General features: G+C 43.4%; 1 protein-coding gene across 1 annotated transcript in view; it reads left to right on the top strand.

The window, feature by feature from the left end:
- The window catches only part of LOC309391704 (disks large 1 tumor suppressor protein-like), a gene marked incomplete at its 3' end in the record, with an annotated part of 215,268 nt that overhangs the window by 4,428 nt on the left and 189,145 nt on the right, over nucleotides 1-21,695 (top strand). The window contains exons 2-3 of the mRNA XM_081952368.1: nucleotides 1,895-2,773; nucleotides 19,918-20,049. Of these exons, the coding sequence (XP_081808494.1) occupies nucleotides 2,755-2,773; nucleotides 19,918-20,049 (151 nt within the window). The 5' untranslated portion in view covers nucleotides 1,895-2,754. The remainder of the gene's footprint in view (nucleotides 1-1,894; nucleotides 2,774-19,917; nucleotides 20,050-21,695) is intronic.

Raw genomic sequence — 21,695 nt, 5'->3', positions numbered from 1 at the left:
GCCTTGGGTTCCTTATTCAAATGCTGTTCTTATTCCCCAAAGTTTGCACATCTGTTTCTGTAGAGAGCCATGGTGGTGACCTAGGAAAAACTATAAAAATAGTTACTAAAAAAACATGTTCTAAGCCAGAAAATGGAGAGTTTAAAAAATAGTACAAGAATGCCAGTCTGTGTCTCCCCTCCTGCTCCATGTGTTATCCACATCACACCCTGCAAGAAGCCTACTGTATAGAACCACAGGGATGACCTTGGAGAATGTTTTTTAAATTTCATTTAATTTTTTAAAAATTCTGCCTTTATTATTTTTACATAAACAACTCAAGGCAGCAAAGATACCTAATACTCCTTCTTCCTCCCATTTTCCCCATAGCAATAACTCGGTGAAATGAGAGTGACTGGCCCAAAGTCACTCTGTTGGCTTTCATGCCTAAAGTGGGATTAGAACTCTCAGTCTCCTGGTAATTGATTCAGGGTCACCCAGCCATCTTTCAGGCCTAAGATAGGACTAGAACTCACTATCTCCTGGTGATTGGTCTAAAGTCACCCAGCTGGCTTTCATCTGTAAAGTAGGACTAGAATTCACTATCCCCTGGTGACTGGCCCAAGTCACCCAGCTGGTTTTATGTTGCCACAGGTGTTAAGTGAATCGGTGCAGTTCCTGGTAACATGGTTGTTAAGTTTTGCTTGATCAAAAAGTCGCAAAAGACCCCGTGACCTTGGGAAACCAGCAAAGGTCATAAGTATGAACCAGGGGCCAAGCATCTGAATTTTGATCGTACGACCCTGGGGAATGCTACAAAGATTAGCGTCTACAAAAGAAAAAAAAAACGTCACGAGTCACTTTGTTTTCAATGCCATTGTAACTTCGAATGGTTGCTAAATGAACGGTTGTAAGTCAAGGACTACCTACCGTATTTTTCGGAGTATAAGACGCACTGGAATATAAGACACACCAAGATTTTGAAGAGGTATTTTTTTTAAAAAAAGGTTTTGCACTCTGCAGACCTCCCAAACCCTCTGCATGCCTCACTTTTTATGAAAAACTGAGCATACAGAGAGTTTGAGAGACCTACAAAGTGCTCCTGGGGGCTGAGGGGGGCAAAAATGAGCAAAAAAGGGTTTGTTTTTCACTTGTTTTTGCCCTCCCCAGCCCCCAGGAGCACTTTGCAGGCCTCCCAAACCCTCTGCATTTTTGTGAATGCTGTTTTCAGTGTATAAGGCGCACCCAGATTTTCATCCTCTTTTTTGGGGAAAAAAGGTGCATCTTATACTCCAAAAAATATGGTTGGTGTGTGTGTGTGTATGTGTGTATGTATGTATGTATGTATGTATGTGTGTATATATATGTGTGTGTGTGTGTGTGTGTGTTGTATTTGTGCTGATAAATAAATAAAGGGAGATAAATAAAGGGAGATAAATAAAGGGAGATAAATAAATAAATAAAGGGAGACTAGTATAGATCTATTTCAAGCTATTTAGCTCTCATCAGCTAGCCATACCCTTACTGGAATTCGAACCAGGGCTGTATTACATATTAGGCAGTTGCATTAGCCACTAAGCCACAGGCTCTCCTCCTTATCAGCTGAGCCAGGGAAATAAGTATGTTGGGCATACCAGGGGTTGTAACACCAGGGGCATACCAGGGGTTGTAACACATGTATGTATGTATGTATGTATGTATGTATGTATGTATGTATGTAGTATTTGTGCTGATAAATAAATAAAGGGAGCATACCAGGGGTTGTAACACAAATACATACATACAAACATACATACATACATACATACACACACACACACACACACATACATACATATATATGGCAGCCAAGAAAGGTTCCTCATTGGGGGGGGGGCGGTAAACTGCTCTAAAAACTCTGTTTCTTTCTCGGTAGGTGGCTGCTGCTCCTGAGCTAAGCGCGAAATGACCAGAACTCAATCACCCCGATGGCCTGTGGTTTGCTTCACCAGCCTGCCCTGTGAACAGCACTATCGCTTTAATAATTCCATGTCCAGGGATTGCTTTCAATCCTCTTGGGTGTAATACAAGAGGATCAGAGGGATGTTACAGACCAGAAGGCTGGGCGGAGTGTCTACAAATGAAAGTGGCCGGCTGTGCGGGTAACCAACTGAAACTTCGGAGCTTAGTTTCCAGCATTCAGAAGACCAGGATGTCTTGTGTAATGGCCTAAAATCCTTCTGACCACATCAGGAAGAAAGAAAGAAAGAAAAATCTCTTTGAATTGCCTCCAGCTTCCTTAGAATTTCATTCGGATTATTGAAGAAGGGGTCAGGCGGTTTTGGACTGTGGAATCCTGAGACTGCCAAGTTTTTGGACTGTGCCTTAATTGCATTTTTTTTTGGGGGGGGTAGGGGGACATTCACTCAACTTCTGAATACAATATACAAACAACCCTTCGTGGTTGGAAGAGGGATTCTTAGACGCTTTTGTAAACGGATGTGTGTTTTCTCCGATATATTTTTATAGCTTGGGAAATACTTTGCAGATTTTGACAACTGCTTGTGGCAGACATTCTTTTGAAAACTCCCCACCCTGCCTTGCTCTTGTCCTGGTGATGTTGGAAGTCTTTAACTTGAGGAATTACAAGCCTGCTTGGGGGAAAATGAAGTCCTCTTTTTAAGCTTCTTTAACCATTTTGAGTGGGACGGCAGACTTCTGACTTCCCAAGATAATCCTGGAAGGACTCTACAGCAAATAAAATATTTTCATCCAGTGCCAGAAGTAACAGCAAGAATGCCAGTGAAGAAGAAAGGTGGGCTATGAGGATTTTTTTTTTGTCTGTCTTTTGAACATAATTGGATATGTGACATGTGCCATTTTCCACCAAAAAACATTTGAATAGGAGAATGAAAGTGTTTTCCTGTGGACAGGGGAAAGAGCATTTCATGCACCTTTTGTTTACGTGCAAAAAACCAAAAAAACCCTTAAAAACTTCAAATAAAGTTGTTTGGAAACCTAGGATCTCAAGTTTTGAGTTCTCAGAGAGATTTCGGTTTTTGTAGCGTTGCAGTGAAGGGAATCGGGAGGGGAGGAGGAACAGCTCCATTTGACTTTATCCCGGCAATAATTCCAGCATAAATATACATAAATATAAATGATATCAGCAGTATTTTGTTCTGTGGGCAGGATTGAGGGAAGAATTCCTGGCTAGATCTGAGTTTACAAAATCATGACTTTCATTACTTACCTAACCCAATATAATTATTAACTATAATGATGGGGTTTTTTTTTAGGGGGAAGGTGTGTCGTTTTCCACTATTTTAGATATATTCCTGTAACGCACAACAATAGGTCTTATTTATTTTTAGATGTCACGAAGTCAACAAAATTAATGGGAAACATGAATCGGGAGTTCCCACTTCAAACATTAGGTTGAATAAAACTGCTGTTTAATTTGCGTCATGAATATTTTTACAATTCTCTAGGGAAATAGGGTTTTTATGTTTTAAAAATAACTCTGAAATATCCAAATCGGCACCACTTCATCAAATGCAAAACAATAACAAAACTATTTTTCCACTGTTAAGGCGAATGTGTCTAATATGAAAGAGGGAAGCATTGGCTTCTGCATTTTAAGTGTATTTTTGTTTAATTTCCTCTATCCTCATTAAAATCCATGTTTTGCCTGAACCACAATATGTCTGTAGTTCTCTATCAGAATAAACGATAAGCATTCGGTTGTGTGAAGGAAACTAACAGGGAATCTTTTTGCCTTGGGGATAAAATTTGGCACAAAGTAATATTGTTCCCTGTTTCATTCCAGCCTATTCATCTTTTTAGAGGCCTTTTTGTTTGTTTCTTTGTTTTAGCATATAAAATATTTTTGGCTCTCTGTTTTGGGGCTAGAAATATGTTCTGATGTTTGCTAGTCTGGAACATAGGCATAAATCAACGAGAAAAGAGGAGAAAGGAAAGACTATCGTTGCTTTTGGGTTATTGTAATTCCTTGACTTGCTGTTCCCAGATAATGCATTAATTAATGGTGACATCTTTACGATTCAGCTTAATCATTACAATGCACCTGATTGGTGTTTTTATTTCTGAAAATAATGGGATTGCATGTAGAAAGGGAGATAATTGATTGTAGTACTTATTTGTCATACTGAATAAGCAGAGGGAGCTTATCTATCTTCCCCAAATTTCCTTCCCGTCAGATTTCTAGATTTAGAAAGAGCAAATTCCAATTCTCTGGGCCATTTTGGCTGTTTGTAATCTCAATACAGGGACACGGTGGCTCAGTGGCTAAGACGCTGGGCTTGTCGATCAGAAAGGTCAGCAATTTGAATCCCTAGCGCCGCGTAACTGAGTGAGCTCCCGTGACTTGTCCCAGCTTCTGCCAGCCTAGCAGTTCGAAAGCACGTAAAAATGCAAGCAGAAAAATAGGAACCACCTTTGGTGGGGAGGTAACAGCGTTCCGTGCGCCTTCAGCGTTTAGTCATGCCGGCCAAATGACCATGGAGATGTCTTCGGACAGCTCTTTGGCTTTGAAACGGAGATGAGCACTGCCCCCTAGAGTTGGGAATGACTAACATATATGCGAGGGAAACCTTTACCTCTACCTTTAATCTCAATACATGTGGAAGACATCCGGTTGAGGAATGAAGTCAAAATCAATTTAACGATTCCTTCCAAGTATTTGATTCTGTGTGGAAATGTTTGGCCCTGCTATGGCTGTAGCCTCCTGTGCAGGCATAAAGGTTTTCAGAATCTGCATCCTGGAGATGAGAGAGAGAGAAATATTTCTGATATTTGTGCCAGAATGAGATTTATGTTAAAAGTTGACGGCTTTGAGCAAAACTTCAGATCCTTTATCACGTAGGGATAAGTGCCAGATGAATTTGACCGTAGACTCTCCAAAAACTAGGATGAACGAAGGTAGAAATTATATTTTTGTTGTATTTCAGAAATGATTGCTGTAGCAAATAGTTGGCAGGTACTGAACATGTGGGAATTTTAATTCAGGATACATACTTGATCAGATTGTACACATTTCACACTTTGTACAAGCCGGTTTTCTTATTTTGAGCCCTGTAAATGTCCATCTCATTCATCTATGGTGATTCTCAGTCATCCAGCTCATAGTTGTCTCAACGGTTCTTTTTTTTTTTTCTTCAAAAGGCAACTGGATTGTTTTTTCATTGAAGGATGATAAAGCACAATGTGTCATCTTCATATTCATTTTCCATTCATGCACAGGTACAGTATAGGTGGTACCTTGCTCAGTAGTAGTAACTGTGAAAGGGATCTTGGAGTCCTAGTGGACAACCATTTAAATATGAGCCAGCAGTGTGCAGCAGCTGCCAAAAAAGCCAACACAGTTCTAGGCTGCATCAACAGAGGGATAGAATCAAGATCACGTGAAGTGTTAATACCACTTTATAAGGCCTTGGTAAGGCCACACTTGGAATACTGCATTCAGTTCTGGTCGCCACGATGTAAAAAAGATGTGGAGACTCTAGAAAGAGTGCAGAGAAGAGCAACAAAGAGGATTAGGAGACTGGAGACTAAAACATATGAAGAACGGTTGCAGGAACTGGGTATGTTTAGCTTAAGAGAAAGAAGGACTAGGGGAGACATGATAGCAGTGTTCCAATATCTCAGGGGTTGCCCCAAAGAAGAGGGAGTCAAACTGTTCTCCAAAGCACCTGAGGGTAGGACAAGAAGCAATGGGTGGAAACTAATCAAGGAGAGAAGCAAATTAGAACTGAGGAGAAATTTCCTGACAGTGAGAACAATTAACCAGTGGAACAGAAGTTGCCTCCAGAAGTTGTGAATGCCCCAACACTGGAAGTCTTTAAGAAGATGTTGGATAGCTATTTGTCTGAAACGGTATAGGGTTTCCTGCCTAGGCAGGGGGTTGGACTAGAAGACCTCCAAGGTCCCTTCCAACTCTACTATTGTATTGTATTGTATTGTATTAAGCTTCTTGAGTTCTGACTGAATGGTGGAGAACAGAAGGATTTATGTTGCTTGCAGTCCTCTGGCCATTAGCAGTCTCTCTGAGAGTCCTTAAGGCCTCTTGGAGGTTTATCTGTGCCCTCGGGGTCACCTGAATAGTGCAAATGGGCGTTGAACCTTCCTGGAGCTGCTGAAAAGACTGTTGTTTACAGGAGATAGGTGGTGTAGTTTCTCTCCTCCTCTATTGAAGGTCATTCCATGTCAAGTGGACTGATTTCAGAAAGGTGCCCTGTTTGACCATCACGGATTTCGATGAAATTTGGCATGAACATGCACACACATCTCCAATAAACATTGGTAAAACGTTACATTTGCTGGTGCAATACTTGCGGGGATATAGTCATTTATTTGACTCCCCATACAATTTGTGAACTATTGGAAAGCAGTAGGAGAATGAAATTGTATACTCGAAAAACCTTGCGTTGCTACGTGGTTACGCACAAAATTTCACGCTTCTCACACCTTTCCTTCCAGAGATACACGGAGCCAAACTTTAACCTTTTTTCCGAACCTCAGTCATTTTCGGCTAACTTTGCTCCCAACGTATCTCGATGGAGATCGCTCATGAGAATGTTTTTATTATTTTGTTTAATAGAACAAAACAAGTTGTACGAGGCGGCCAAGTTTTGTTTCTCTCAACAAAATATTGCTGGAAATGTTACGTCTCAAAACTGCTAAACCTCAAGAGTCATACTGTAGAAGGCTGCGGTATGGGGGGGGGGGGTGTCAAACAAATGACTATATCTCCACAAGTATTGCATCGGCACATGTAACACTTTACCAGTGTTTATTGGGGACATGGGTGTGTCTTCACACCAAATTTCATTGAAACCCGTGATGCTCGAGCAGGGAGCCCCACACCAGACACCGAACCTGGAGAATGTAGACAGTAAAGTCCACATTTTGGACCGAAAGGACTGTTGGTTTGAAAGAGGGGTCAAAAGAGGCCATCTACATTAAGATTGAACAGCCTTCCCTCAACAGAGGGGGAAGGATACAATACTACCCATTTGCACTACTCAGGTGATCCCCAGGGCACAGATGAACCAATCAATGATTTTCATCTAGCTAACGACTAGATGACTGCAAAGAATATAAGTCCTTCCATTTTCCACCATTCAGTCAGAACTGAAGAAGCTTCTGGGATGAGAAGCGGGGGGGGGGGGGAACCCCAGTCCAGTTGCCTTTTTGAAAAAAGAATTGAGTCCATCTCATATGAAGAACGGTTGCAGGAACTGGGTATGTTTAGCTTAAGAGAAAGAAGGACTAGGGGAGACATGATAGCAGTCTTCCAATATCTCAGGGGTTGCCACAAAGAAGAGGGAGTCAAGCTATTCTCCAAAACACCTGAAGGCAGGAGAAGAAGCAATAGGTGGAAACTAATCAAGGAGAGAAGCAACTTAGGAGAAATTTCCTGACAGTTAGAACAATTAATCAGTGGAACAGAAGTTGCCTCCAGAAGTTGTGAATGCCCCAACACTGGAAGTCTTTAAGAAGATGTTGGATAGCCATTTGTCTGAAAGGGTATAGGGTTTCCTGCCTAGGCAGGGGGTTGGACTAGAAGACCTCCAAGGTCCCTTCCAACTCTACTATTGTATTGTATTGTAATTCTACTTAACTTGCATCTCCTCCTCCCAACCGAATCCCCGTAGCAAGAGCCGTTCAGTTCGGCTCACAGTAAGGGGCAGCCCTGACCCTTGCACATAGAAGATGGATTTTTTTGTTTGTTTCTTATTCTGGAGAAAATTAAGCCAGCTTCAGCAAAAACTCAGCAGGAGCAGATGGGACCCCGTGCAGTCACACCTGGTCTTTCTTGCAGGTGCAAGCATTGCAGATTTTATTGCCTTTCTGCAAACATCCTGCCTCGCAACTTAAATCTATAGGAATAATCAGTTTTGCAAAGCCAATAGATGGTCTTTATTCTCTTTCTTTGTTTGAATCACCATGGGAATCTTATACCTATGGGGGTGATCCTTACCTTTTTAAAACCAGTCTTAGCTTGGTCAGACCAAAACTGACTAATAATCATTGATTATTTTCTCCCAGTTTTGGTTTGACCAAGCTAAGACTAGTTTTAATGTAAAATATAAAAAAAAATCTATATAGAATATAAAAACAGTCTACGATTATGTTTATATTCTAGGTAGATTTTTACATTTTACATTAACTAGATAGATTTTATATAATCTACTAGCTGATAACCCGGCGTTGCCCGGGTATTTATTTATAGGGGGAAAGTGTCCAGACCAAACGTAATTTCTAATGTTGGATTTTCCCCCTTACCAGAGGGAGCCCCCTTGTGGTGTACTGTGAAGCCATTACCATGGCAACGTCACTGCACTGCCCAGTAGAAACCATTCTAAGACACAACATGCTGTATCTTAACAGAACACGCACCCCCTGGGGGGTTTAAGGGTATCTTACCCCCACAGTATTTGTTTCCAGAGAATAAGTCATCTGTGTACCAAGTTTAGTTGAAATTGCTGAAGGCATTCTAGAGTTGTGCTGGAACACACACACACACACACACACACACACACACACAGAGCCATTTATAGATAGATAGATGATAGATAGATAGATAGATAGATAGATAGATAGATAGATGTAGTTAATTGTATTAATTACAGCTCAACTTGCACCTGGAACAAAGGTGTGGCGCAATTTTGTGATTTTGAGGCATTTTAATATTAAACTGCTATAGGCTGGGGAGCAAGTGTGTGGATGATGTCACTATAATACTACCGAGTAGTCATAAATAAACAAGACCAATATTTTAGACAACATTTCTCTTTCAATTCTCATTGAATCTTATTGGTGCAATATCTGGGTGTGTTTATATTAGGGGGAAATATTAAGATTTAAGTAAGATCCAGCTTGATTGAAGAATGACAGTCTTTTACCGTGTTTCCCTGAAAATAAGACAGGGTCTTATTTTCTTTTGACCCCTGAAATAAGTGCTTGGTCTTATTATTTTTGAGATGCGGGAGGTGGCGAGTGTGGTCACCTCACGGCTGCTGCTGTGTTGCAATATTTTCAGGGAGTGTTTATTTTAGCACATGCGCTCAAAAGCCCAATTGGGCTTATTATCCGGGGAGGTTTTATTTTTAGGGATGCAGGGTAGTAAAATAAAAAAGCTCCTGATATATTTTGGAAAACTTAAGAAATACTGTACATTAAATATTCAATATGAGGATTAGCTGGAAAATCATACCAAAAGTCCATTTTAGTGGGTAGTATTTATTATAATCAAGTAAGGCTTAAAAAGAAGCACTAAAGCTCAATGGATTGAATTGAGATGATGCTTTAAGCAGGAAGTTTCAATAATATTCATTACGCAGCAGCCTGAGAAACTAGCATTGGCTCTAAAAACTGGCTTTCAAAAAGTTTTTAGGCTAAAATTGGTTTCTAGAAAATCTAGGACCAGTATTGTAAGTTGCTATTTTCCTCTGGGGGAAAAAAAACATTTAAGGAAAACAAGGAGAATATACAGGTAATCCTCGACTTAGTGACCACAATTGAGCCGAAATTTTCTGTTGCTTAACAACTGTCTCGCTTAGCAACAGAAATTTCGAGCCCAATTGTGATCTTAATTTGAGAATTACCTGTACAGGTAGTCTCGAGTTGCGCCCACAATTGAGCCCAACATTTCTGTTGTTAAGTGAGTTGGGCCCCATTTTGCCACCTTTCTTGCCGCCGTTGTTAAGTGAATCACTGCAGTTGATAAGTTGTTCAGTGAATCTGGCTTCCCCATTGACATTTGCTTGTCAGAAGTTCGCAAAAAGGGGATCTACATGACCCCGGGATACTGCAACCATCATAAACGTGAGTCAGTTGCCAAGCATTTAAATTTTGCACATGACCATGGGGATGCTTCAACCGTCGTAAGTGTGCAAAAGGGTCATAAATCCCTTTTTTCCAGTGCCGTTGTAACTTACGGTCACTAAAAAGTTCTCGGCTTACTATTGTAAGTCGAGAACTACCTGTACAGTGGTTGAATGCTTATATTTAATAGCAACATGGTTAAAAAAAATTTATTTCAATGCCAGGAGTTGGACAATGTTATATTAAGCGTATGTCCATCTAGAACTGTTGGCGAACCTTTTTGACACCGAGTGCTGAAATTGGAGAATGCACGCATGTGTTGGGGAGCACCAGAAACTGGAAGAACAGTTCCCCGATGCGTATGTGCACTCCGGGAAGCTAAGCTTCCGGTTTCTGATGTGCCCATGCTAGTGGTGGGTTGCAGGCGGTACATGCATACCAGTGCCTGCCGGAAGCAGCAACCACAGTACCGGGACGATGCTTTGGAGGGCCTACCCGCCCACCCTTGTTCCTTACCTGTATTTGAAGGAAATGGGCCATCTGCGCACATGTGCGCAGCGTATGGCACCTGCGTGATGCTCCGCTGACCAGCTGGAGCATCATTGGCGGTGGGTGCGCATGTGTGTGCAGTGTGCGTGACCATGGTGCACACCCGGCTCCCGTTGCAGCGTACTGGTTGCAACGGGAGCCGAAACCCACTACTGGCGCATGCACCCCGGCCATCTGGTCTTCCAATTTCTGGTGCACATGTTTGCGTGAAGACCAGCTGGCTGGCGTGCATGTGCATACCAGAACCTGGAAGAGCAACGGGTGATGGCTGGCATGTCTAGAGAGATGGCTCTGCATGCCAATTCCTGCACGCGTGCCATAGGTCTGCCATCACAGATCAAGGATCAGTAATCAAATCTGGTGCCTTTATCTTCGATGCCCATTGAGTGCAGCTTAAGTGCATCAAAATTGCGGATTACTAGAGCTACTGTCATAGATCTGAGAGCGATCGGCAAGTTAAATGAACAGGCGCAACAAAATTCTGTAGTGAGGAATGGCGCTATCATGAGCACTTTTTAAGATGCCAACCTGATTTTGTTTACTTTTCATTTTGAGCTTGCTGCACTTTATTCTCTGGTTTTCCCTTCCGCAGTGTACCAATGTGCTATAGCTAATGAGCACGCCAGAGCCTCATTAGAAGGTTGAAATCAAAAGAAGACGTCTTTTGATTTCTCAGAAAGCGTCCAGGCCCCAAAGTATCTATCCCCCGCAAACACCCTTTGAGAATAAAATCAGAAGGTAGCTGTAGCCCAGTTTGGGAAGTCGAGTTCATTTTCCAAATTCAGCCATTCACTGTCCCCTAAAAAGTAAACTGAGGATGGGTAGGTGTAAAACAACCTTGGCAACTTTAAGAATAGAATAGAATAGAATAACAGAGTTGGAAGGGACCTTGGAGGTCTTCTAGTCCAACCTCCTGCTTAGGCAGGAAACCCTATGCCACTTCAGACAAATGGTTATCCAACGTCATCTTAAAAACCTCTAGTGTTAGAGCATTCACAACTTCTGGAGGCAAGTTGTTCCACTGATTAATTGTTCTACCGGTAGCTTTCAGGAAATTTCTCCTTAGTTCTAGGTTGCTTCTCTCCTTGATTAATTTCCACCCATTGCTTCTTGTTCTGCCCTCAGGTGCCTTGGAGAATAGGTTAACTCCCTCTTCTTTGTGGCAACCCCTGAGATATTGGAAGGCTGCTATCATGTCTCCCCTAGTCCTTCTTTTCATTAAACTAGACATGGCCAGTTCCTGCAACCGTTCTTCATAGGTTTTAGCCTCCAGTCCCCTAATCATCCTGGTTGCTCTTCTCTGCACTCTTTCTAGAGTCTCCACATCTTTTCTACATCGTGGCGACCAAAACTGAATGCAGTATTCCACGTGTGACCTTAGCAAGGCCTTATAAAGTGGTATCAACCCTTCGCTTGATCTTGATTCTATCCCTCTCTGTATGCTGAGGAATTCTGGGAATTGAAGTCCACAAGTCTTTAAGTTGCCATGGTTGGAGAACCCTTACTGAGAAATCTGAGGTTCATGACTTCCTACAGTCATAGGCGCCTTTTGGTGGTACACGTCGTGTGCCAATATGCTTTCCAAATCTTGAACGTTCTCCTATAAAATCGGTTATAGATTTTTCTCAGTCATCTGAAATTAACCAGAGCGACTACCATTATTTGATGGGTCTGGTTTCTGGAGGGAACAGATTACGGCCTTGCTTCTTTTTCTCCATCAATGCAGACTTGAAGTGAATGCACATATTTATGCATATGGGGCAGCAGGCAAGCTCCCCCCAAAAATATTCTTTCTATACTTATAATGTGAATATTGGAATATTTTGTGCGGTAGGCATGGACAACCTCTGGATTTCAGAATAGCAGAATTGGAAGGGACCTTGGAGGTCTTCTAGTCCAACCCCTTCCTCAGGCAGGAAACCCAAGTGGTTGTCCAATGTCTTCTTAAAATCCTCCAATGATGGAGCACCCACAACTTCCGAAGGCAAACCTTTCCCACTGATTAAACGTTCAGGAACATTTCTGCTTAATTTTAGGTTGGTTCTCTCTTGGATTAGTTTCCATCCATTGCTTCTTGTTCTGCCTTCTGGTGCCGTTTCCAGCCACAGGTAGTCCTTGACTTCCCACAGTTCATTTAGTGGCCGTTCAAAGTTACAATGGCACTGAAAAAAGTAACTTATGGCCGTTTTTCACACCTACGATGATGCCGCATTCTCCAAGGTCATGTGATTGGGATGCTTGACAACCGACTCACATTTATGATGGTTCCATTTGTCCCAGGGTCATGTGATCTCCTTTTGTGGCCTTCTGACAAGCAAAGTCAAGGGGGGAAGCTAAATTAAATCTTACTAATTTAAGAACTGCAGTGATTCACTTAACAAAGTTGGCGAGAAAAGTCGTCAAATGGGGCAACACTCACTTAACAAATGTCTCCCTTAACAACATAAATGTTAGGCTCAATTGTGGTCGTAGGTTGAGGGCTACCTGTATTCCAGCCCTAGAATTCCCAGTGGTCTCAACCGGCCCAGTGAGTAAGGCTGAGATTTCTAAATCAACAGCATAGGTTTTCCCAACCTGGGAAACCTCCAGATAGGTGGATTTTCAGCAGTGAATTATTTGGCAGGATGCAAGCTTCCAATTATTACTTTACCATTTTTAAAAAGAAATACCATGTAGGTCTAAGCCAGGGTTGGTTAACCTTTTCAGCACCGTGGGAGTGCGCATGCATGCGGAGGAGCGCCGAAAACTGGAAGAACAGTTCCCCGGTGCACAGGCCTGGTCTGGTTTCTGACGTGGATGCGCACACAAAGACCAGCTAGCTGGCGCGCATGCTGGAAACCGGAAGCTCAGCTTTCTGCCGCGTGCATGCACACCAGGGAACTGCTCTTCCGGTTTCCGGCGCTCCTATGTGTGTGAAGACAAGCTTGCCAGTATGCATGTGCAGGCCAGAACCCAGAACAGCAATAGGCGATGGCTGGCGTGTCCAGATAGATGGCTCTGCGTGCCACTTCCGGCACGAGTGCCATAGGTTCGCCATCACGGGTCTAAGTGTATTTAATATGTGCTTGAGCCTGTTTGGAACCTGCGGGCGTAAAATTTCCTCTCTTAATCCCAGTCGTTTGTGGCCTTCGGCTGTGATTTAACCGTGGGGTGTTTTTTGGGAGGCTTGAGTTTGGCTTGTCCCCAACTGGCATGTGGGGAATGCTTAGTCAGGCAGAACGGAAAGGATGCCCAGTTGATGGCAAATAAATGCATTGTTAAAACATAGACCGAGTTGTAGCTTGATGTGTCCTACAAAGAGCTCAGGAAGACCTTGTCACCTTTATTCATCAATCAAAGAAAGCAGGAGGACTGGGTGTCCTTGTTCACAACCAGTTATTGGCTGGGCACTTTCCAATTGGATTACAGGTAGTTCTCGACTTACCACTTTCTTTAGCGATGGTTTGAAGTTACAACGGTGACTTACGATCGTTGTTCACACTTACAGTTGGAGCATCCTGGCATCAGGTGATTCCCTTAGGGATCTGACAAGCCAAGTCAATGGGGAAAGCTGGATTCGCCCAATGATCGTGTGATTCAACTAACTGTAGCGATTTGCTTAATGGCTGTGGGAAGAAAGGTCATAAAATTGGACGTGGCACTTCATAACTACCTCACTTAGCGACAGACGTTTCAGGCCAAAATATTGTGGATTGACTGGACTTGCTGTATTCTCATATGGAAGACTAGATACCCGTACTTTGCGACGAAACTGTGTGATTGGGCAATGATGGAGAAATCTGGTTCAATGCGTTGGCTCGGTGGTGGTTGGTGATTGAAACACATAAGGGAACATCGCTCCTGCCGCCTTGAGTCCGGTAGCAGTTCCATAGGTGGAAGACGTAGACATTTTGATGAGGTACCGATGTTTAGTACTGTAAGGAGCCCCAGACCGCTCCTGAGTGAAGGAGTGGAATGTCTGCCAGTTTGAACTGAGGTAAGGCAATGTGAGGCAACTGGCAGTTGGAACAGAGTTCTTTTCAGGTGGGGAGGGGGAGTAGAACTCTTTAGCATCAGAGCATGTTAATTACTGTAAAAGAAATACTAATGATCTAATGGTCATTTCGGAAAATCCTTTCTTAGAGAGAACCTAGAAGCCAAGAAGAACATATGTGCCAAATTTCAAATTTGCAGGCTTTACGGTTCTGGATATTTCGTGATGAGTGTGGTATTTGGCTTTTATATAGCTAGATATATTGCAAAGAGGAAGCAAAGTTGAAATGTTTGCAGAAAAAACCTAAAATGGATCAAATCCATGTTCATTCATGAAAAATATTTCCAGTTCTTTAAGCAAGGTGTTATCAGCTAAATCTATCTTGCAGGATTGCAGTATGAAACTCCTTAGAACAGTGGTTCTCAACCTGTGGGTCGGGACCCCTTTGGGGGTCGAACGACCCTTTCACAGGGGTCGCCTAAGACCATCGGAGAATACATATTTTTGATGGTCTTAGGAACCGAGACACCAATTTTATGGTTTTTTTAATTGGTCAATTTTTTTATTAGTTTAAAAAATTTTACAAGGAAAAGGGGTTATAGGGTTATAAAACATTTTGACAGCTACATCGTGCGGGGGGTGGGGGAGAGAAGCCCCCCCAGGTCTTGCAACTTTTACAAACGAAGATAGAAAAATATCAACATTTACCTAAGTATTAAGAGTTTTAAGTTTAACACAAAATCATCAGTATGTTTCAATCATGTTTTGTATCACTTCCATGAAAGTACATTGTAGCAACAATTGCAGTAGTGTTCCAAATCACTTTTGTGATCTGAGCCTTCTAGTTGTTGCGTCCTCCCTCCCGTCCATCGGCTGAGCCTCAGCCCCTCCCTCCTTTGTTTCTTGTGTAACATCCCCCATTTCACCAAAGAGAGCACTGTGTTTTTTAGTGAAAGCCTCTGCTTCCACTACTGTGTTGATTCTAATTCTGCTGCCCTCCCAAAAAATCAACATGCCTTCTGGAAACAGCCACCTGAACCAAACCCCATTATTGTATAATTTTTTTGCTAAGAAGGACGAGACACCAATTTTATGGTTGGGGGTCACCACAACATGAGGAAGTATATTAAAGGGTCACGGCATTGGGAAGGTTGAGAACCACTGCCTTAGAAGAAGAATGGGATGCAGAGATGACAACTTTGACTCCGAGTGAATTCAGGGTGGTCTTTCTGTACCGAGAAGGTTGAAACAGGTAACCTCAGCAACAGGAGAGGCTGTGAAAATGCCACTCAGGGCCCAAAATTAAGACTTCTGGCATTGCAGAAACTGTACATTCACACTGATTGAAGGTAGATGCCTGCAACCTCATTTTTTCCGTTCTTTTTTAACATCGCTTGACTGGCTTCGGTTTATATTGATTCATTTCCAAAGTGGCCTTTGGGCGTTGAACCAATTGCTCTATTTTTCACTTCTGTCTCTTGTGCTACCTGCGTCTTTGTCTACGTGAGATCTCATGAATGGAGATGGTCAATGCTAATGGGCTGTGTAATTTAGGCACGTTTAGATGGTTAAACCATTCTGGTTCCCCAACCTATTTTCTTCTCTCTGTGGCAGGGGTATCAAACTCAAGTCTCAGAGGCTGGATTCGGTCCGCGCGTTGCTTAGATCTGGCCAGTGGCGGTTATTCAAATTTTTTTAGTACCAGTTCTGTGGGCGGAGCTTGGTGGGCGTGGCAGGGGAAGGATACCGTAAAATCCCCATTTCTTCCCTTCTCTAGGGGAAGGATACTGCAAAATCCCCATTTCTTCCCCTCTCCAGGGGAAGGATACTGCAAAATCTCCATTTCCTCCCCTCTCCAGGGGAAGGATACTGCAAAATCCCCATTTCCTCCCCTCTCCAGGGGAAGGATACTGCAAAATCCCCATTTCCTCCCCACTCCAGGGGAAGGATACTGCAAAATCCCCATTTCTTCCCCTCTCCAGGGGAAGGATACTGCAAAATCCCCATTTCCTCCCCTCTCCAGGAGAAGGATACTGCAAAATCCCCATTTCCTCCCCACTCCAGGGGAAGGATACTGCAAAATCCCCATTTCCTCCCCTCTCCAGGGGAAGGATACTGCAAAATCTCCATTTCCTCCCCTCTCCAGGGGAAGGATACTGCAAAATCCCCATTTCCTCCCCTCTCCAGGAGAAGGATACTGCAAAATCCCCATTTCCTCCCCTCTCCAGGAGAAGGATACTGCAAAATCCCCATTTCCTCCCCTCTCTAGGGGAAGGATACTGCAAAATCCCCATTTCCTCCCCTCTCCAGGAGAAGGATACTGCAAAATCCCCATTTCCTCCCCTCTCCAGGAGAAGGATACTGCAAAATCCCCATTTCCTCCCCTCTCTAGGGGAAGGATACTGCAAAATCCCCATTTCCTCCCCTCTCCAGGAGAAGGATACTGCAAAATCCCCATTTCCTCCCCTCTCCAGGAGAAGGATACTGCAAAATCCCCATTTCCTCCCCACTCCAGGGGAAGGATACTGCAAAATCCCCATTTCCTCCCCTCTCCAGGAGAAGGATACTGCAAAATCCCCATTTCCTCCCCTCTCTAGGGGAAGGATACTGCAAAATCCCCATTTCCTCCCCTCTCTAGGGGAAGGATACTGCAAAATCTCCATTTCCTCCCCACTCCAGGGGAAGGATACTGCAAAATCCCCATTTCCTCCCCTCTCCAGGAGAAGGATACTGCAAAATCCCCATTTCCTCCCCTCTCCAGGAGAAGGATACTGCAAAATCCCCATTTCCTCCCCTCTCTAGGGGAAGGATACTGCAAAATCCCCATTTCCTCCCCTCTCCAGGAGAAGGATACTGCAAAATCCCCATTTCCTCCCCTCTCCAGGAGAAGGATACTGCAAAATCCCCATTTCCTCCCCACTCCAGGGGAAGGATACTGCAAAATCCCCATTTCCTCCCCTCTCCAGGGGAAGGATACTGCAAAATCTCCATTTCCTCCCCTCTCCAGGGGAAGGATACTGCAAAATCCCCATTTCCTCCCCTCTCCAGGAGAAGGATACTGCAAAATCCCCATTTCCTCCCCTCTCCAGGGGAAGGATACTGCAAAATCCTCATTTCCTCCCCAATCCAGGGGAAGGATACTGCCTAATCTCCATTCCCTCCCCACTCCAGGGGAAGGATACTGCAAAATCTCCATTTCCTCCCCTCTCCAGGGGAAGGATACTGCAAAATCCCCATTTCCTCCCCTCTCCAGGAGAAGGATACTGCAAAATCCCCCTTCCCTCCCCACTCCAGGGGAAGGATACTGCAAAATCCCCCTTCCCTCCCCTCTCCAGGGGAAGGATACTGCAAAATCCCCCTTCCCTCCCGATCAGCTGGGACTCGGGAGGCAGAGAATAGATGGGGACGGGGCCAGTCAGAGGTGGTATTTACCGGTTCTCCGAACTACTCAAAATTTCCGCTACCGGTTCTCCAGAACTGGTCCAAACCTGCTGAAAACCACCTCTGGATCTGGTCCTCAGGGCCACCCTGGAAACAGCGAAGGTCCATTTTAGGACTTTTCTTGCCACATTTGTTAAGTGAATCATTGCAGTTGTTCAGTGAATCTGGCTTGCTTGTCAGAAGGTCGCAAAAGGGGATCGCATGACTTTGGGACACTGCAACCGTCATAAATATGAAGCGTTTGAATTTGGTTGGGGATGCTGCAACAGTCATACATGTGAAAAATGGCCATAAGTCACTTTTTTTCAGTGCTGTTGTAACTTTGGTCACTAAATGAACCATTGTAAATCTGTATTTAAGTTTGCCTGTGATTTAGTGTTGTTTCTCCATTACGTTCTAGAACTAGGGGTCAAACTCACGGCGTCAAGGCCTCATCACGTGATGTATTGGGGACTTTTCCCCCCTTCACTAAACCGGGTAGGGGCGTGGCCAGCGCATGACACATCTGGCCCGCAGGCCGGGAGTTTGACACCCGTGTTCTAGAAGTTTCAGTAAAGTAAGCAGCCAAAAAGCAGCCAATTTTCTTTTGTTTGACCAATAGAAAAGACACAAAAATGCATCGGTTGTAATATTTTAGCGCTCAGTCATGTGCATAATAATGTAAATGTGTCGTAGGAGCTATAGGTTTAAAAGAAAGAGGCAAGATTTTATTTACAGCTTACTATTTTGACTTTTTAAAAAATTATTCTCTCTGCAAATGCTCTTGAGCTGGAATTTTGCAATTCTGTCTGCAATGCCTTACGTTTTAAGATTTAAAACACTTTTTTTTCATGTTGTTTATCATCTAAAGCAAGCATGTCCAAAGTGCGGCCCGGGGGCCAAATGTGGCCCTTTTTCAAATTTCAAGCGGCCCGCAGCCTCTTCTCCCCACTGGAGTTATTTGTTTAGTCTTTCATAAAATACCGTATTTTTCAAAGTATAAAGATGCATCTTTTTCCCCTCAAAAAAGAGGCTAAAAATCTGGGTGCACCTTATACACTGAATACAGCATTTTTTGCCTCCCAAAACTCTGCCCCCTTCACCAAAATGGCTGTGCATAGCCTTTAGGAGGCTTCCAGAGTGATCCTGGGGGCTGTGGAGGGCTTAAATGAGCAAAAAACGGGCCCTTTTTTGCTCAACTTTGCCCCCCCCCCAGCCCCCAGGAGCACTCTAGAAGCCTCTTAAAGGCTATTCATGCCCTTTAAAAAAAGGCCCATTTTCGTGAAAAATGGGCCATTTTGGGGAGAGTGCAAAAACTTTTTTTTTAATTTGCCTCTTCAAAATCTTGGTGCGTCTTATACTCCGAAAAATACGGTAGTTAATTCGCATTTAATGTTAAGGGTTCAAAGAATGTCAGGCTGAATGATCGGCCCCACACATTTTCACATCACCAAATCTGGCCCTCCTTGCAAAAAGTTTGGACACCCCTGATCTAAAGTAACACATAAACCTCCAAAGTAGTTTATGAGATCAGTTATAAAGAAGGCAACATCTGCCAATGGATATTTGTCTAAAATGCTTAACACAAGAGGATAAAGTGGTGAGGAAGGCCAAGGAAAACAAACATATATGACCATTTTGAAACATTTAAGGGACGTGGTGGCTCAGTGGCTAAGACGCTGAGCTTGTTGATCAGGAAGGTCGGCAGTTTGGCAATTCGAATCCCTAGCGCCGTATAACGGAGTGAGCTCCCATGACTTGTCCCAGCTTCTGCCAACCTAGCAGTTCGAAAGCACATAAAGATGCAAGTAGAAAAATAGGTACCACCTTTGGTGGGAAGGTAACAGCGTTCCATGCGCCTTCGGCATTGAGTCATGCCGGCCACATGACCACGGAGACGTCTTCGGACAGTGCTGGCTCTTCAGCTTTGAAATGGAAATGAGCACTGCCCCCTAGAGTATGGAACGATTAGCCCATATGTGCATGGGGAACCTTTACCTTTACTTAAACATTACCATTAATCTGTCCCACTTTGCTGTAGAACTGAGCAAAACCAAGTTTTGTACGAATTAGCAATCCTTGTTTGGCAAATGCATTCTTCTGTTTTGCTTTTTAAAACTTTTTTTTCCCACGGTTCAGCTAATTATTGTTCTAATTACTTTTTCCTTTAGACACTGATCGAGCTTTAGCACTTCTGGAAGATTATTGTAAGAAGTTAAAAAAGCCAGAGGAGCAACAACTGAAAAAAGCCATTAAGAAAGTGATGGGCATCTTTAAAAGCAGTTTGTTCCAGGCCTTGCTAGGTATGTGAATGAATGCTTCTTTGTTTTACTTTTTATGCTTCATTTATTTGGATGTTGTCCAAGATGGCTTTGGAACTTTCCCAAAACACTTTATGAGGTATGGTAATACTGAATGCTATTGGCTATTGGTTATCGATTATACTAATAATTATGAATGATAGCCCAGGGAAGGCAAGTCTTTTTCCATGCTATTGGCTTCAGGAGAAAATGCTCCTGTCGCTTTAGGACACGGGTCAGCAACCTGCGGCTCTGGAGCCACATGTGGCTCTTCCATCCCTCTGCTGCGGCTCCCTGTCGTCGGTCGTCTCCACAATTGATAGGGCTTTCAGTTAGGACAAGTAGTGGAAAAAGGACGCTGCCCTCGGAGGAGACACTATGATGGGGGAACTGGACTTCCGATCAGCTCCAGAATTGAATGTGGGGCTTCCAGTTAGGACCTTTGTGGCTCTTTGAATGTTTAAGGTTGCCGACCCCTGCTTTAGGAGAAACGTCATTAGTTCTATAAAGGAGCCATTATGTATCTAATGTATCTAAACAGAACACACACACACACACACACACACACACTGAGGAGTGTTAGGGGTGTCTTACCCCCCACAGTATTTGTTTCCAGAGAGTAAGTCATCTATGTACCAAGTTTGGTTGAAATCGCTCAAGGCGTTCCAGAGTTATGCTGGAACACACACACAGAGACACAGCCATTTTTATATATTCGAATCCCAGTAAGGGTATGGCTAGCTGATGAGAGCTAAATAGCTTGAAATGGATCTATACTAGTCTCCCTTTATTTATTTATCAGCACAAATACAACACACACACACACACATATATATGCTGGTTTTGTTGTATTCGGGTCTTTTCCCATGTAAGATTGAGATTGTCTTTGCAACGTTTCGGCAAGATCTCACCTGCCATCTTCAGGCTTGGACTTAAAATGGGAATGGAGCTGCCGTCTTTCTGTAAATCTTGGTGGGAGGGGATGGGATGCTGGCTTTGTTTCAGTAAGTGGAATGATTGGTTGTGTGGTTGTATCATGATTGGTAGATTGGTGCTGATTGGTGCTGGCTGTGTGTGCATTGTTGTTTTGTATTGTAACGGCTTGGGTGGTGGGTGGTGTTCGTTTATTGGCTAGGGCTGGTTTCCAGATGTTTGGTAGGCGGGAGGTATCATCACGTTTATTCATGTTGTGGGGGTGTTTCTCTATTTTGATGGCTTCCATAATTATTCTCTTGTTGAGGTTGAACAAATGAACACCATCCACCACCCAAGTGCAAATGTCACAGCTGTCTTTCCAAAGGAAGCTGCGAAGGAACTGACATCACAAGCAATTGCTGCTCTAGGACACTGCACTCACTCTCCTTAACAGCCCAGGCATTCCAGAGTTATGCTGGAACACACCCACACCCACAGACACCCACACCCACACACATCAGGGGTGTCTTACCCTCCCAGTATTTGTTTCCAGAGGGTAAGTCATCTGTGTACCAAGTTCATTTGAAATTGTTCGAGGCATTCCAGAGTTAAGAGAACAAATAAGCAAATAAGAGAACATGGGTTTCCAGTAACCAGACTGAATCCATTATGTAAATGTAACCATGGACAACTGCTTTCAGGACAGAAGTCTGGAATTGTTGGATAGGAATTTA

This window comes from Natrix helvetica, assembly GCF_964273705.1.
Source record: "Natrix helvetica genome assembly, chromosome: 4".
In the NCBI taxonomy this organism is placed as follows: domain Eukaryota; kingdom Metazoa; phylum Chordata; class Lepidosauria; order Squamata; family Natricidae; genus Natrix; species Natrix helvetica.
This window is presented reverse-complemented; position numbering and strand designations above follow the sequence as displayed.